Source organism: Blennius ocellaris, assembly GCF_963422515.1.
Source record: "Blennius ocellaris genome assembly, chromosome: 3".
Classification (NCBI taxonomy): domain Eukaryota; kingdom Metazoa; phylum Chordata; class Actinopteri; order Blenniiformes; family Blenniidae; genus Blennius; species Blennius ocellaris.
Window position 1 is genome coordinate 8,403,785 of NC_137652.1, and position 15,177 is coordinate 8,418,961.

Genomic DNA, 15,177 nt, shown 5'->3' on the forward strand with positions numbered 1-15,177 from the left:
TCCCGTTGTGGCTTTTAGCTGTGAGCCATGCATCGTTTCCTCACCACTGAAAAGCTCTCTTGAATCCATTTGCCACCAGCATGATGACGGAGTAATACTCTTAAAATGGCCAATAAATGTTGACCTGAGATTTTCCCTTCACGAGTGATCACATTTTCATCTCGAGTTGTACCCATTTATGTTCAACTATCATAAAAATAGTTACATGCCATCTAAATCCAGAAGTAGATACACATTTTTAATATTAAGGTACCTTGTGTGTTTGAGTTCTGATAGTGTTATGAAGCATTCTTTTTAACACGAGATTGATGTTTGTGTCAAACGAGGATTTCTACAGTTTTTTGGGTTTTTTTTATTTAGGACTTTAAAGCACATATAGAGCCTGACTTTTTGGCAATAAAGGCAATTGTGAACACTAAAAATGGCAACAACAACAAAAAAACACCCACAAAAACAGTGTGAGTAGCCCTTTAGTCAACTTTTGAAAAGTGTACAGCACATAAACACTTTGGCAGACTGCAAAATCTTGGTATACTTAAAAAAAGGGAAACAAACAGTTTAAGAGGAAAACAACATTCAGACAATCATCCCTGCATAGCAAATCTACTGCGGTTCACAGTTGTGAGAGATAAACAAAAATCTCTCCATTCCAGTTATTATAAACAGTTCCCATGGTCCAAGTAAATGACAGGACAATGTCATTCGTATGTGCTTCCCAACATTGTAGCTAAACTTTATTCTTAATGTGTCAGATGCTTCCTCTCTCCTATAGGCCTGCGTCAGTAAAATTGGTGGTTAAAAGGCTGCTACATGAGCAGGATTGTAAAATACTGCTTCCTGTATTGCATTCTAAATTGACTTAAAAAAAAATAAATGTACAGCCTACACAGCTGCAGCTGCTCCGTCTGTGACAGCTCAAGCTGGGAATGGATATTAGGGTTTGACTTGAGTTGCTTCTACATTTGAATATAGGCTCCGAGTGTGTCATGCCTGTCTGAGATGTGCCTCAGCACCACTTGAATTAAGAGGCAGGTGGTCAACAGTAAAAAGAAATCTAATGTAAGAGTATATGGGTGAGCTATTATTGACTGGAGTGAACGTGATGTGGAGACACTGAAAATGCTGTGATAGTGTAGACTGGACCGATACAGTACAATCAGAACTAAGACATTACAGGCAGTGGTGTTTTGTAATGAGCTTAAAAGCAAATTTACACTGGCCAATTCATTAGGTACACATGTGCAACTGCTTGTTTACATCAATAATCAATCAGCAAAGTGGCACAGACTCAACGTATTGGTGCATTCGACATGGTCTAAGGGTCTCGTAGATTGTAAAAACAAAACCATGCTGACAGGTTTAAAAGTGTCTCAGAAAAGGCACCACAATCAACCTCAGGAATGTCTTCCTTACTTATGGTACAGGATATTTTTAGATCCTGTACCAGCTATTTTCAGCTGGGTGACGCACCCTCAGATATGATTCAATGGGAGATTCATATCATAAAGACGGTGCTCACAAATCTGCAGAAAAAGTCCCTGAGGAACATTTCCAGCACCTTTATGAATATCTGCCTCAAAGAACTGGGAAACGTCTGAAGGCAAAAGGGGTTCAGGCAAGTTGAGGCTGGGTATACCAAATAAAGTGGTGAGTGCGTGTAAAACTACGACTATAAGGCAGACTGCGAGGCGCAGACAGACGTTATCAGTGCCATTAAAAACAAGCAGGTCGCGAGGCCTGAGATGCAATACTGTCAGGCGACGCGTATGAATACATCACACACATCTGGTGCCATCTGTAGCATAAAATAATGTATAACAAACGTAAAATTTCATGTATTACCACAACATAATATTTGCAAAATATAAACACTTTTATACAATTCACATTTAAAGCTTACAGTATTGACAAGGTGTTACGTTTCTTCAATCTACGTGTCTGCAGATTCTTTCTGCAGATTTTGTCGGACAATCATTTCTTCCAAAAGGTTATTTAGTCTGTCCAGGAATATTGTGATGTTTTCAAGAGGATGTGCTTCACATGGTAAACATCCACCCTAAAAATCAAAGGAGACATGATTAGACATTTGTTTTAAAGAAACTTGAAAGAGTAAAATTACAATAATCCTTTGCTACAAACAAGAGTTAGAGAAAATGTAAACAAACAAGAACTTGCATCAAGGCTCGGATCAGGACTTTGTTCATCAAGTGAGAAGATCATGTCAGTGTAATTATCTGGGACTGCCTCTTCAACGATGACCATTTTCAACTCTGACATGTAACACTCCAGTGACATCTTTATGCAGCTTTCCTGGAAGAGAAATTAATCTGTCATCATTGTTTTGCCGATGAATCTTGTTTGGTGGATTGAAGACGTGAGAAATAGGGCATCGTAAACTCATAGTTTGCTGCTGTGTTCACTTGCATTTGTAATCTATTCATAGCTCAGGCATCAGCCCGACCTGCCTCAAATCAGCCACCATCCTCCCAGTCGTCATGAAGCCTGCAGTACTCCAGACAACAAAAACAACTGATCCTGCACTCCAGGAAGGATGTTGTTTGTAGGTAAACAGCATTGCTGATGCTCATGATCATCAGTGATTGGCTCCATTGTCAAGATAAACCAAACAAAGCAGTAAGCACATTAGGAGTAACACTTCTCCCAGTGACCTTAGATAATGTGTCAAAAACTTCAGACCAAAATCTCTTCAAGCACCAAAACATATGTGTATAATATGCTGGACTTTGTCGATGAATTCTGTAAGGCTTTACAAAGCCTGCTGTTTGGGAGATGTTCTGATCCACTCATCCTTCCACCTCCAGAACTAACAGCTCATTTACGGCGTCACACATCCCTTGTGTTGAATTTTGAAGCCAGTTGTTGTATGACAGTGCAGTTTATTTCAATTTAAATATCGAATAGAAGGTTTTTGGAGCACAGAGTAAATACACAAGACCTCCAGCGTATGCATTTTAGAAAAATCATCTTTGGGAAAAGTAGTCTACCATTATTTTTAACTAAAGCTCTATATTATCTGTCACCACCATTCACTGCATTATGGAGAAACACTTATTTTAGCTTCATTAAGTGTGATCCAATGAGACTGAGTGCAGCATAAGTAGTCCCAGTAGTCATAAATCCTACATTTATAGAAAACTTTTAAAAACGGGTAATTTGGGGATTGCAGTCTGTCAAAACCACTTCAAAATGAATATGATTATTTCCATTTTATTCCATCAGTATGAGTGTAGCTAATGGCCTGTAAGTGTAAATCAGCTGATCTTCACTTAATTTCTCCAGATTGAAATCAAAACTGAATTTTCACTTTTGCCACTTACTTTAATATCACTGATGGACGGAGCATACAGCATGGCATCAGATTTCTGCACGTGGATAAAAAGAAGACAATCAACTCTAAAAAGTATTTCAAATATAGCAACAACAAAAACAATCACAACCACTTTGTAAATAAGACACACTGAAGCAGTTTATACAGACAAACTTAAACTTGAGTTGTACATGTAACCAGTACATTGACAATCATAATCTGAATATTGTTCCTTTGTTTTACTGCAAAGAAGTACAAAAATATGCAAAGTTCATTCAATGTCTTATTACAAAACCCCAAAAAGTTTCAAATTAGAAATAAATATAACTGCTATTTCAAACTTATCATCATTTTGACTGATGCTTCCTGAGTGAAAATACAACTAAAAGTACAATAACTTTTTTCGTGGAACCTAAAAATGCAAGAAATTACTTGAATTTAATTTGCTATCCAAATCCAGAGAAAGATCTGAAAAACTTGTGTTTCTAAAGACACATTATTTCGATGATTTATATCCCCCTACACTAAAGGTAAACCAAAGAATTAAACAAAATCTCACTTGATTCATTTCATATCATTTCTCACCTCAATCAATTGTCTCAGCCTCTTCACACAAATCTGTAGCTCTCCTGTTTCAGCCACACAAGATGTACTCAAGAGGCTTCAAGAGAACAAAAACAATTACAAAGGAGTCATGAGACGATCCTTTAATTGTTTCACAGGCGCTTTAAACAGTGTCCATAAACTACCCATCGTCGCTTTACATAACTAAAGTTGTGCATCTTGAAGGCTTTACAGTACATTAATCTGTCAACACACCAATATCATATTGCTGGTAAATGGCTTGATTTCATGAACACACATGCATTTCCTACAAATAATGAGCTTCCGCTGATGTCTTATGTCTAAGACTTGACTCGTATGTCGTCAGTGTGTTTTACCCAGCTGACACTACCAATATTCAGTTTTTGAACAAAGCCACACTGTATGCCTACCTCAGAACTAAGAAACAAAGCCACACCTGAGTTTTGTGACTCTCTCGGCACAGCTTACAGGTCGACTGGAACTGGGCACCTCTCTGAAAATTACACAAGAAAACATAAGTAAATCATCTTATTTGTTGCTGTACATGTGTAAACAAGAAGGTTGTGACAAACAGCAGGTGAACAAGGACAATCTGAGTTTAACACTTTATTTTAGGTTTACCATTGTTTGAATTAAAAGTTCTGAATATGATCAAACTAGTGCTGTCAAAAGTAATGCGTTAATTCAATTAATTGATTTGAAACCAAAAGAATTTAACATAATTCGCGTAGTTTTGTTTACTTTGGTTGTGAAGGGATGCTTAGCATCATGCGTTGCAACTGGTGTGAGGCTTGAATGCTGGCAAGAAAGCTAAAACGCTCGGCTAAAAAGATCACTTGTAGCTTGCTTTTCATAACATGAACAATCAGTTGCACCCGATGGTCGTCTGTTGAACTCACTTTGTTCTGGACATTAACATCTTCACAAGAACATGAGAGCTCATATGATAAAAGCAAATATGATAAATATAGTCACCATTAAGAGCTTTAGAAACCAACAAGAGAGCTGTGAAGTCTATATTAAAATCAACAAGAAGTCAATGGAGAGACTTTTCAACTGTTGTGATGTGGCTTTTTGCAAGCAGGCTACATACTGCAGTAGGGAGCTCCGAAGCAGCGTTTCAATAATCAATCCTGAAAGTTTTAAAAGTGTGAATCAAGAACTCTGAATTTTCTTCAAAAAAGTCTTTTTTGTAACACACCCTAATATGGGTCCATGGGTTCATCCTAATATGAGTTCATGGTCCAAAAGCGAGCTGAGATTTATTTTACTCATTTACAAGGATTCAAAGATAGTACCTGGAGTTTAAAATTCAGTTTCTCAACAATTTTGTCTGGGTTGAGCCATCAAAAGTTATTTGCCATCTAAGAACTATTGTTGAAAATAATTTTTGAACAGTGTCCATTCGCGCAGTACACACAGCTACATAAAACTGTGTATCATCTGCGCAGCGATGAAAGTTGATGATGAGATTATGAAGCAAAGGGACGAGAATTGGGGAACACTCCAGTTCATTTAAAGACCTGATGAGCATTTATATCAAATGTTATTTCAACCAATTTTAAACTAAACCAAGAAGCCAACAACCCTGTGAAGTCTGCTTGAAGTAATAGCAACCAGGAACACTGAAGCAGAAAACATTTTATGACCATGTTGAACCTATTGTTCATCATTTTAAAATGGGAGGTTTCATTACTGATGTTTTTTTTAAAAACCAGAATAACAGGTTTTCTAAAATGCAGCTGGACTTATTAAAATCATAAAACTGGTTTAAAAAAAAAAGTGTTCGTTTTTTTAAATTGGCAGGATAGAAACATTTCTAACTATCAAGTACTGGTATATCCACAATAATTAACTCTTTTCAATCGTGGTTTGAAAATTGCAGTATTGAAAGAAGTGGGGACAGCGTCCATATGAAGAAGATAAGTTAGAATTAAAATCACAATTAAAATTATACAAAATAATAATACTTATTTCTAAATACATACAAGTTTTTAAAATAAAATAAAAAAAGATTGTATTTGTGTATTCATGTAATGGCCTATAGGTTTAAAAGAAAATCTTAATTATTCATATTTGCATTGTTTGGTGTCTTTAAAAAAGGAGTAATTAAAAAACAGAAGCAAAAAACATGAATGTATTTTCAAGATACGTTTCTTCTTCCCACTCTGCCAGTGGTTTTCTTCCTACTTGATCTCTGAAGCCAGCCGCCTTAACTCTTCTCTGCACAGTTAAACTCAAAGTTGGTGTTCTGTGAGCGGCTCTTCATGCGAGATGTTGACTGCCAGAAACATGTCTTCTGATTCTGACAGAGCTCTGGAGCCGACAGATTTCTTATCTGTCCAAGAATGTTTAATGGTGTAAGAAACTGTGTTCATGCCGTTCAGCCAATTCCATTGATAGATGGATGGAAACTATTGAATGGAAGCCAGTAAAAACAAAGCCCACCTTGTCTGTTTGGTTATTTGTGTTTGTTTGTTTGTTAATCTATTAAGGAAAGTGAAGTTGGATTGGTCTACGTCACCGCATATGGTCTGCGTATCCCCGCTACTACTGGATTATTTAAATCACACATATTGTCTAAAGATCCATCTGACTGCATAAAACACATCAACTAAAGTATTACAGCCACTTTCTGTTGGATTCCTTTTTTTTTAATGAAAAAAAAGAGACTTGTGAACAAAACAATCAAACCGAGGGATGTGTAAATCTAACCTATGAAATATAGTGTTACATAATCTGATCAAAATAAAGGGTATTTCAAGAATAAAACAGAAAGTGACAGCAAACAACCCATTGTATCATCTACTATGCATACATTGAATTTACAGTAATAAATGTGACTTCACATCACCTAAAGATGCTGAGACCTCATCCGTTACCTTCACAAGCAAATAATCCCAGAACATTTTTTGAAAGTTATTTAAAAAAAAAAAAAAGTGACACCTCCAGTCAGCCAATGTACTCAGTTTGACCTGAAATAGAATATTAAAAAAAAAAAAAAAAGGCAGCTCTGGGCTGGAGAGCTACTGCCCGTGGTCTGATGAATGCTACTTTCACTTCTGTGCAAAAAAAACCCAAAAAAATGAAAAACAACCAAGGTGAAAAGTCCAAAGTTCACGCAGGCCTTAAGACATAACAGTCATAAATTAATAGCGACTGTGTAAGGCTTTCAATAAGCCATTCGAGGTTAGTCTTAATGCACTCCTACATGATGGTGGAGAATTTGTTCTTGCACTCAGACACGTTGTCGTTCAGATGACAGGTATTTGTCCGCAGTCCTCTGATCTCCTCCTTGTTGGCCAAAAATGCTCCTGCAATTCTGTGACTGCTTTCAGGAGGTTCATGATACTGCGCTTTGTGCTTTGCCAAAGGGCCTCGGGTAAAAAAAGAAATGCTGTCCAAAAAGATCAAAAATTTATTCATGGCTGTTCAAAACAGTGAATCCGAGGCCTGTAGTACAAGGAAATTGTATAGTTGCTCTCAGTTGTACAAAAAAAAAAGATTAATGGAAATACTTGAGAGGGAAGGTTCAAAGCCCGGTTACTTTCTCACATCCACACATCTAATGGATCACTCTGGAAAGTGCATTGCATAAAGTGCAAATGTCAGTTTCAGAAAGTTACAGGATTTCTTAGAGAGATGTCCCAATACTTCGTTTTCACAAACGTAACACTGTGAAACAAGTAAATGTTTGAGGAGTTGGACATTAAGATGTGGGTTAATTCTGTGGATTGACCCAAAAACATCGAGCTGTGAATCTGGAAGAGTGGCATTACTGACATTTTTTAACCTGAGTGTGTGACCTGATGTGTAGAAGCAAATCACATCGGTGTTGGTCCTGCAACATTTAAGATCAAACCATCAGATCTCTTGATGGATCTGGAATGTCACGTCACACAACAGAGAGAAGAGCTTCAGCCACTCACACTTTCAATTATCAACAACCATTATTTTATGTCTGACAGAACTCTTCAGGCCGGTCATGTCTGGAGGAGTAATGTCAAACACAATCAACACAAATACAAATGTGCTCAAGAAACAAGATTAGAGTCCCTTCTCTGGTTTCTCTATATGATCTTAGCACTCATCCAATTTCCACTTTGTTGACCAAATACAGATATTTGACTGCTCTCGGGAATAATCTGTGGAATAAACTTTAACTTTCCACTACACCAGTTTCAGTAAAGTAACATTTGTAGACAGTTTAGTCTTTCCAGACAAATGTTAGTGTTTTTGAAATTGAACTTAGCATAATGATGATATCACACATTTTTAACTTTTATTTTTTGGAAAAAGTGTTGCAGTATTTACTAAAACCGTGATTCAGTTTCATTGATGCTATTTGAAAGTTAGAATTTAAAACTACTTACATGTTGTCATTTGTTCAGGCAGAAAGAGTCTCAAAGCAATTGCTGTTTAAACAGTCCCATGGTGGATGTTTTTGCCATTTATGATTTTTCAGTATCAAGATTTGCATATTCTCAAAGTGTGTTTTTCCAAGTACTCTTTTTTTATTATCTTTACAAAAGCATGTTTGCGGCTTGTTGGTCACTTTAAATTACCTGTACATCTAAATCCAAGTGTGCATGATTGTCTTTAGAGGTAATCCAGCATCACTGGCAACAATTCCAAAGAGTCTATAGAGGTTTGATTGAACCTTTTATTTTCCTCTGTAACATTACATTCACGGTTAGCTTACTGAGGCGTGTGGCTTTAAATTGACATAGAATGATGTGACACAAATCTTCTGACAAACAAGTCAAGCTGTGCCACCTCAAATGCTAGATATCCTATTGAAAATGTGACGTGCAGCAATTAGTGAACAATTAGTAAAGATGTTGTGTTTACCCAGGGGTTGTCCCACAAGCTCTCGACATCGCCTGTGAGAGAATTCAGAGCCCTTGTTCCTGCCTTTTGTGAAACTGCTTCTACAAATATATTTTGTATGCAGCCAGCGTAAGCCTGTGCCGTGTGTTTATGTAACACTACAAAAATGTAAAACAGTTTGACGGTAGCTCCATGAAACTAAACACATTTGGATTAAAGGAGGGAAATAATACAGTAAACATGAGGTAGATTCCTCTATCGCTGTAAGTGCTGCATCATCGTCTCTACAGGCAAATCCAATCTTCTCCGTTTGCTTTTGCGGCCAAAGACTGACCAGAAGTGAAGAAAGTCTGTAATCTCTCTTCCTGGCTTGTTTCAGTTTTTTAAAAGTGTGTTGCTCCAACGAGCCAATCAGAACTCGAATCCTAAATAATGTCATCAGGGGTTAATCACAATCAAGGTAGGCCCTCCCTTTGACCCTCCTCAATCAGGCAGCTCTGCTCTGGCACATGGCACCATGAGAGGAGGTACTTCCTCCTCTTCCCAAGATGGGCATGTGTGGGCGGAGCCAGTCCAGCTTACATAGACGCAGCAGATTCTGAATGCTAATCCTATGATCCAATATTCTAATGAAGGAAAATCAAGGAAAACTTGGATTTGTGAAAATGTTGAAAAGCTGAATATTATGACCCCTTTAAGCCGAACCCTCTGTAGAAAAGACACATCCCACAAATGTTGGACTGAAGTGAGATTTGAAGAACAAGACAACACCTCAGACCAGTTGTTGTGTTCCTCAAACTGCACCTGCACCTGCTCTGCTTTGTGACCGGGCACTTCAGCCTGTTGAAAGAAGACACTAGTTTCCAGTGCCTGGGAAAGAGGTACACGTTGAAGTGGCATTCACATGGATAGCAGGACTCAAGGGTTCACTGCAGCATGGTGCATCGTGTCCAAGGCATCACTCGTGTTCATCCTGACTAATCTACAGCTGTGAGGTAAACGATATTGTGTATTCTTACAACTTTCCACCAGAACCAGCAATAACTTAGGCAGGAGTTTGAGTTGCAGTACCTCAATTGATGGATTATATGAGAGAGCCCAGCTTTTATTTGCCACATGTCATTGAGATTTGGCCACACGCAACCATGTCGTTAGCTCACTGTGTGTTGCTTGCTTACACTGAGTGAAGTGGAGAATTTTTAAAACTCAAAGTGATCTGCTTTCATCCGTTTTGAAACACTCCGTTTGGATTGGATTTACTATGGTCTACAAGGAAAGAGCACAGTCAGCCAACATCAATAGGAAAGACTTAGTCATTGACACCATTATTCAGTACATAAATGAAGGGCGAGACATGTGCAAAGGAACATTTATCAAAATAAATGTACATAAAAAGCCTGAATTGTTGACACAAAGTTGTTTCCATTCTAGTTTTCCAACAACAGCAAAAAGACGCTGCAGCCTTTGTGTCAGCTCCAAACTCTAATTGTTCCTCTCTGACCTTTCTCAACAACTGCTCTCCATTTCTCGAGGAACTGCTCCTACCAGCCCAGCTGGGACCCATCATGCCAAAGTCAAAGTCAATGGGAGCGCATTCTCTATGTGAGCATTAGCTGATGCTTCCCGACTGTATCTGCAGGATATTAGACACTCCTGCTGAAAAGACTGACTGAATGGATAACTGCATGAACAAGCAGGTCCATTAGTCTTCCTAATAGCCCGTGTGGTATGCACCGTAACAGTGACTAGGCTGCTTCAGGCCGGGGATCTTTTAACGTTTGCTGGGGGAAAACTTTTGCTTGACTTGATGGATTTTATTACGTCGATTAGTAATTTATTATATCTTATCAATTCTTCAATTCGAGGCCTCCATTCTAAAGACCCTGGAGCAAGTCAAAGCAGCTAAAACATGGTTTAGGTCCTGAGCACAGTATTTAACTGTAATCAGCTGCACCATCAGCAACACATAATGATGATATTCAGGTTTGTTTTTTTATGTTTTTAATTAACTGTTAATGGAAGGGTTTTGCTTGATGCATTCAGCTGTTTGTTTCTCTTGTGAGTTTCATAAGTACCTGCAGTATCAAAGAGCTAATGGATCCACAACCATTTCCAAAGTGGGTGGCACACTGGCGTTGGCATCATTAGAGTGATGAAATATGAATTGCCCCCAACAGGAGGAAAGGATTAGCCTCATTTACAACGTCAACTTTATAATTGTGCCAAGTATTAACAATGATGGCAAGTTGACAGCAGCACGCTTCATATTGCTTATGTAAAGGGGGAACATGCAAACTTGTCACAGAAATGATCCATAAGGTCAATATTGAACATTGTGGGTGGAGTTCTGACCACCACATAACGGTGTTACAAAACAATTTTGCCAAATACAGACATGCACGACCAAGAAAAAATATGAACTTCCCATTAATAAGTAAATAAATAAAGTAACAAGTCATAAGTAAGAAGTAATATCCAATAACTCAATATGTTTTATAAGTGGTTATGGTTTTAAAGGGACAATTCAAAACATTCCTTATGTTTCCAGGCTTGTATTTCCTATTTGAATGATTATTTCAATTTCTATTTATTATTTTCAATCATTCCTCTGTTAGTGGGCATATTCTTCTACTGTGTTGTTTATTGTATTTTAACTTTGCTTATTTATTGTAGTAAATACAATATTTTTTGAAATTTAGTAATTCTCTATTTTGAGTTTTCAATCCTGATTCTTGTGTTGTGTTTCACTGTTAATATTTAGTAAAACCCTTTGTGTTGCACTCTGTTCTTATCAAATGTGTTTTATGAATTAAGATTGATTGACTGATCGGTTGGTTGCTTGGTTGGTTCGTTGGTTGGTAGTTTCATTAATGGTGCATTATTGACATTATTTGCATGATGTGATGATATTAGTTCAATATTAATATTTTAAATGTTTTAAGGCAATATTTGGGCTTGTGTAGTCTACTTACTGCTCCACGCATTGTAAACTACAGGGGAAAACAATTTGACTAACGGGTTCAAAACAAGGGTGTGAAACATGTGCCCTGTGTACCAAAACTAGCCCACCACAGAGCCCAATCCAGCTAACAGGATGAGATTTGAAAATGTACAAAATAACTTTCTTTAAATTAAAAGTATGTCCTGTTCCTGAACTGTTCACTGAGAGTTGAAGCAACCCAACACTGATGCCCAGAACTATTATGTAAGTCTGATGAGAATCACTTCTGGAGACAATTTTCTCTCTCTTTTTTTTAAGAAATGTAACTACATTCTCATAAAATTTTGTTAAAACTGTAGTTATTGTAAATATTTTCAGAATGAACTTGCATCATTTATTTCTTTAATTTTGGAGATGCTAATATGTATAGTTTGTTAGGCTCTTTATTCACTGGTCTGACCACACAAGATATGAAATTGTATGTATGTGGCCCCAATAATATTAAAATGACTTGGACCCTCCTGGCTTACTCATCTATCTTCTGTAACTGTTTTCTATGGTTCAGCAGGGGACTGGAGCTAATCTCCACAAACCTGTGAGTGAAGACAGCAGGTTACACTGAATTCTGAATTGACCTGCCTTGCTAAGGGCCGGAGCAGTGATTAGTGCTCTCGCCTCACAGCAAGAATGTCATGGGCTCAAATACTGGCCAGCCTTGTGCAGGTTTCCACAGTCCAAAAGCAAGCATGTAAGGTTAATTGGTGTGAATGTCAGTGAGTGGTTGTCTGTCTATGTGTTTGCTCAGTGATGGACTAGCTGGCCTGACGGATGTATAGATGGATGGATGGCCAGAGAGGAAGACGGAGTACCGAGAGATATTCCAGGCATGATCTAGGAGAAAGTGCAAATCACTGCATAACAGTGTCCAGCTTTTTCATCGCAAAATTCAGACTGATAACATAAACTTATGCCAGCTGTGTATCAAACAAAAATACCAAACTATGATATAATATATACACGTGAACCTTGGGTTTATACAATTCCCGTATGACTAGAGCTGATTTATGACACAGTTGAACACTGAACCTGAGGCTATTGACAAACTGCTTGCAGGAGGAGGAGGAGCCTGCAGTAGATCCCATCTGACCCGCAATGAAAGTGAAAGTCAAGTATTGTCACTGAGTGCGTTCTTTGTTTTTACCTAAATAACATACATAATGCCTCACACATCTGGGCAAGCAGCAGCTGGACTAGTTGATCTGGCTGGGTCCACGTGGATCTCGTTGTTGACACACCTACGATCAATGCGCAGCACCTATTTCTTACTGGTTCAAACTTTAAACACCTTTCTGCTTTTTTTTTTTTTCCCTCCCTTATGAAAACATAAAATAAAAAATACACTACGTACGATCCCGAGCCGGCAGGTTGGCCACACCTCGGGCGGTGAAAGGCAGCAGCTTACCGCTCGCGGGTCTCCGACACATGTGCGTCCACAGAGGATCTTCATGAAGTCTCTCATCGGTGCAGCGGCGGCTCTCCTACCCGGCGGACCAGCAGGCCAACATCACAAAGCTGCATGTCATCTGCGAACACGGTCCTATTGTGTCTCATTGGTGTGTGTGTGTCCGGTGTCTCGAGCGCTTGATCCGAGCCTGACAGATTTCCAGAGAGCGCGCTCACACATAGAGACACACGCACTATTCTGGTAAAGTTGAGATCACGTTCACTCCTCCTCCCAGTCGTCACTTCAGTGCTCTCCGGTCAGGACTGCTGCTGGCAGTTTAATTTCACTCTAGTAACGTTACAGGTCAAATGGAGGCGTGTGAAGGACAGAGTCATGCTCTCCAATACAAGGGGTCAAATTTAGACCCAGCAAAGGCACAGAAAAATAATGGCTCCTGGTTTCAAGAAAGTTTTAAATGCTTTTTTTTTGTTTGTTTTTTGGATGAGGTTATTGCCTTGTATCCCCCCCCCCCCCCCCTTCTGAAATGGCACATATTGTTCAAATGTCACTCTATAATGGTTTTCCAACAGTAAATATCATTATAGCCTGTGTGAGGCTCCAGAAGTGAGGAAACGTTGTCATCTGCCTTGCCTGCTTGCTCCACGTTTTAGTGAATACAGGTGATTATGAGATTTCCCCTTCTTGACTGTGTGTGGGGAAAATAACCACTTCCTCTGGTATAGGATACTCACTTTGACCCTCCCACAGGTCGATTAAAATAAACTCTCAAAAGGTTACTGATATATTGGATAAGTTCAGTATAATATGAAAAACTGTAACAGTTACCCTTAAGGCCCAATCATACTTCCCACATTGCACATCCGCAGACCGCTTTAGACTTGCAAAGGTGCAAATGACTGTCCAGACAGGGATACTGGCACACAAGTGCCCAGTATGCGTCCATTGCTGTTGTTGCTCGTTGCTCTGGAGTATTCGCAGTCGAAGCACACATCTGTGCGGTCACAAAATTTGGACTGCACACACTTGACTGCACATGGGGGTGGATGACAGTATTTATCTCACACAGACCAAAATATCCAGATATGCAGATTAAGTATTAGCATTATTGGGCCTTCACAGTTGGCAGGAGTTCACAATGGCTATTTGCTAGTAACAACACATACCGTACGACCAAACTAATTAAACAAATTCAAACACACTATATTTTTAACGAACCATTCTGAAACGTCCTGCTGTGGCTGCAGAGTCTCAACATCTTCAGGAGGAGCCTCTCCTTCTGGGTCCTCTTGTCCTCTAGTTTCTTGTAGAAATGCTGTCTTTTGACCAGAACCTTAGAGTTGCTGAAATTCAGGACCAAGGCTGGATTTGGTGCAAGACCCTTCGAATACAAATAAATCAGTATAATATGCAACCCTGAGAAAAAAAACAATCTATTCCACAAATCTTCTTGTCCACTTTATCCAACCGACTCCCTGGACAACTTGTTGGGTCATCATAGGGAAAACACCGTCTCACCATCTAACAGCTTATAGCCAATTCAAATACATGTTTTTGAACTGTATGAAGAATGCAGAGTATGTGGTGGGGAGTGGGACGACGTACACAAATAGGTAGAGTGTGTAAGTTCCCCAAAGAAAATCCTTCAGTCCCACACTGGAGTCAAACCAGGGACATTCCCCTGAGGTTGAAGTTGTTACAGCCTTCACAATCCGATCTGGCCTGCCTCTCCCCAGGCTACGCCACTGTCTATCAACTTGTCTTCTCGGTCACCCACGTCAAGGCTACGAGGCGTTGGAGTCGATCTCACCGAAGGCAGAGTTCACCCAGGATATATCAGCAATCCATCACACGGAAACAGAGAGACAGACACAAACACTCACACTCATGTGACACCTACAGCATCAGACATTTATAGACACCAATTAACCTCATGTACTCTGGGAGGAAACCATACCGGGAGAAAACTGTCACACAGAAATGCCTCAAAGCTTAGTCTGGGCTTGAATTAGGGTCATTGTCCATGTGAGG

At 39.0% G+C, this 15,177-nt stretch overlaps 1 protein-coding gene across 1 annotated transcript; it reads right to left on the reverse strand.

Moving 5' to 3' along the window:
* Positions 1-2,036: 2,036 nt before the first annotated feature.
* On the reverse strand, positions 2,037-13,341 carry LOC308149329 (uncharacterized protein; the record flags this gene model as incomplete). The annotated part of the gene is made up of 6 exons (XM_080521029.1): positions 13,147-13,341; positions 4,324-4,406; positions 3,914-3,989; positions 3,339-3,383; positions 2,166-2,310; positions 2,037-2,056 (listed from the first exon to the last, which is right to left on the reverse strand). The coding sequence occupies exons 1-6, from the start codon at positions 13,201-13,203 to the stop codon at positions 2,037-2,039; spliced, it is 426 nt and encodes a 141-aa protein (XP_080377155.1). The 5' UTR covers positions 13,204-13,341.
* Between the last annotated feature and the right edge of the window lie 1,836 nt (positions 13,342-15,177).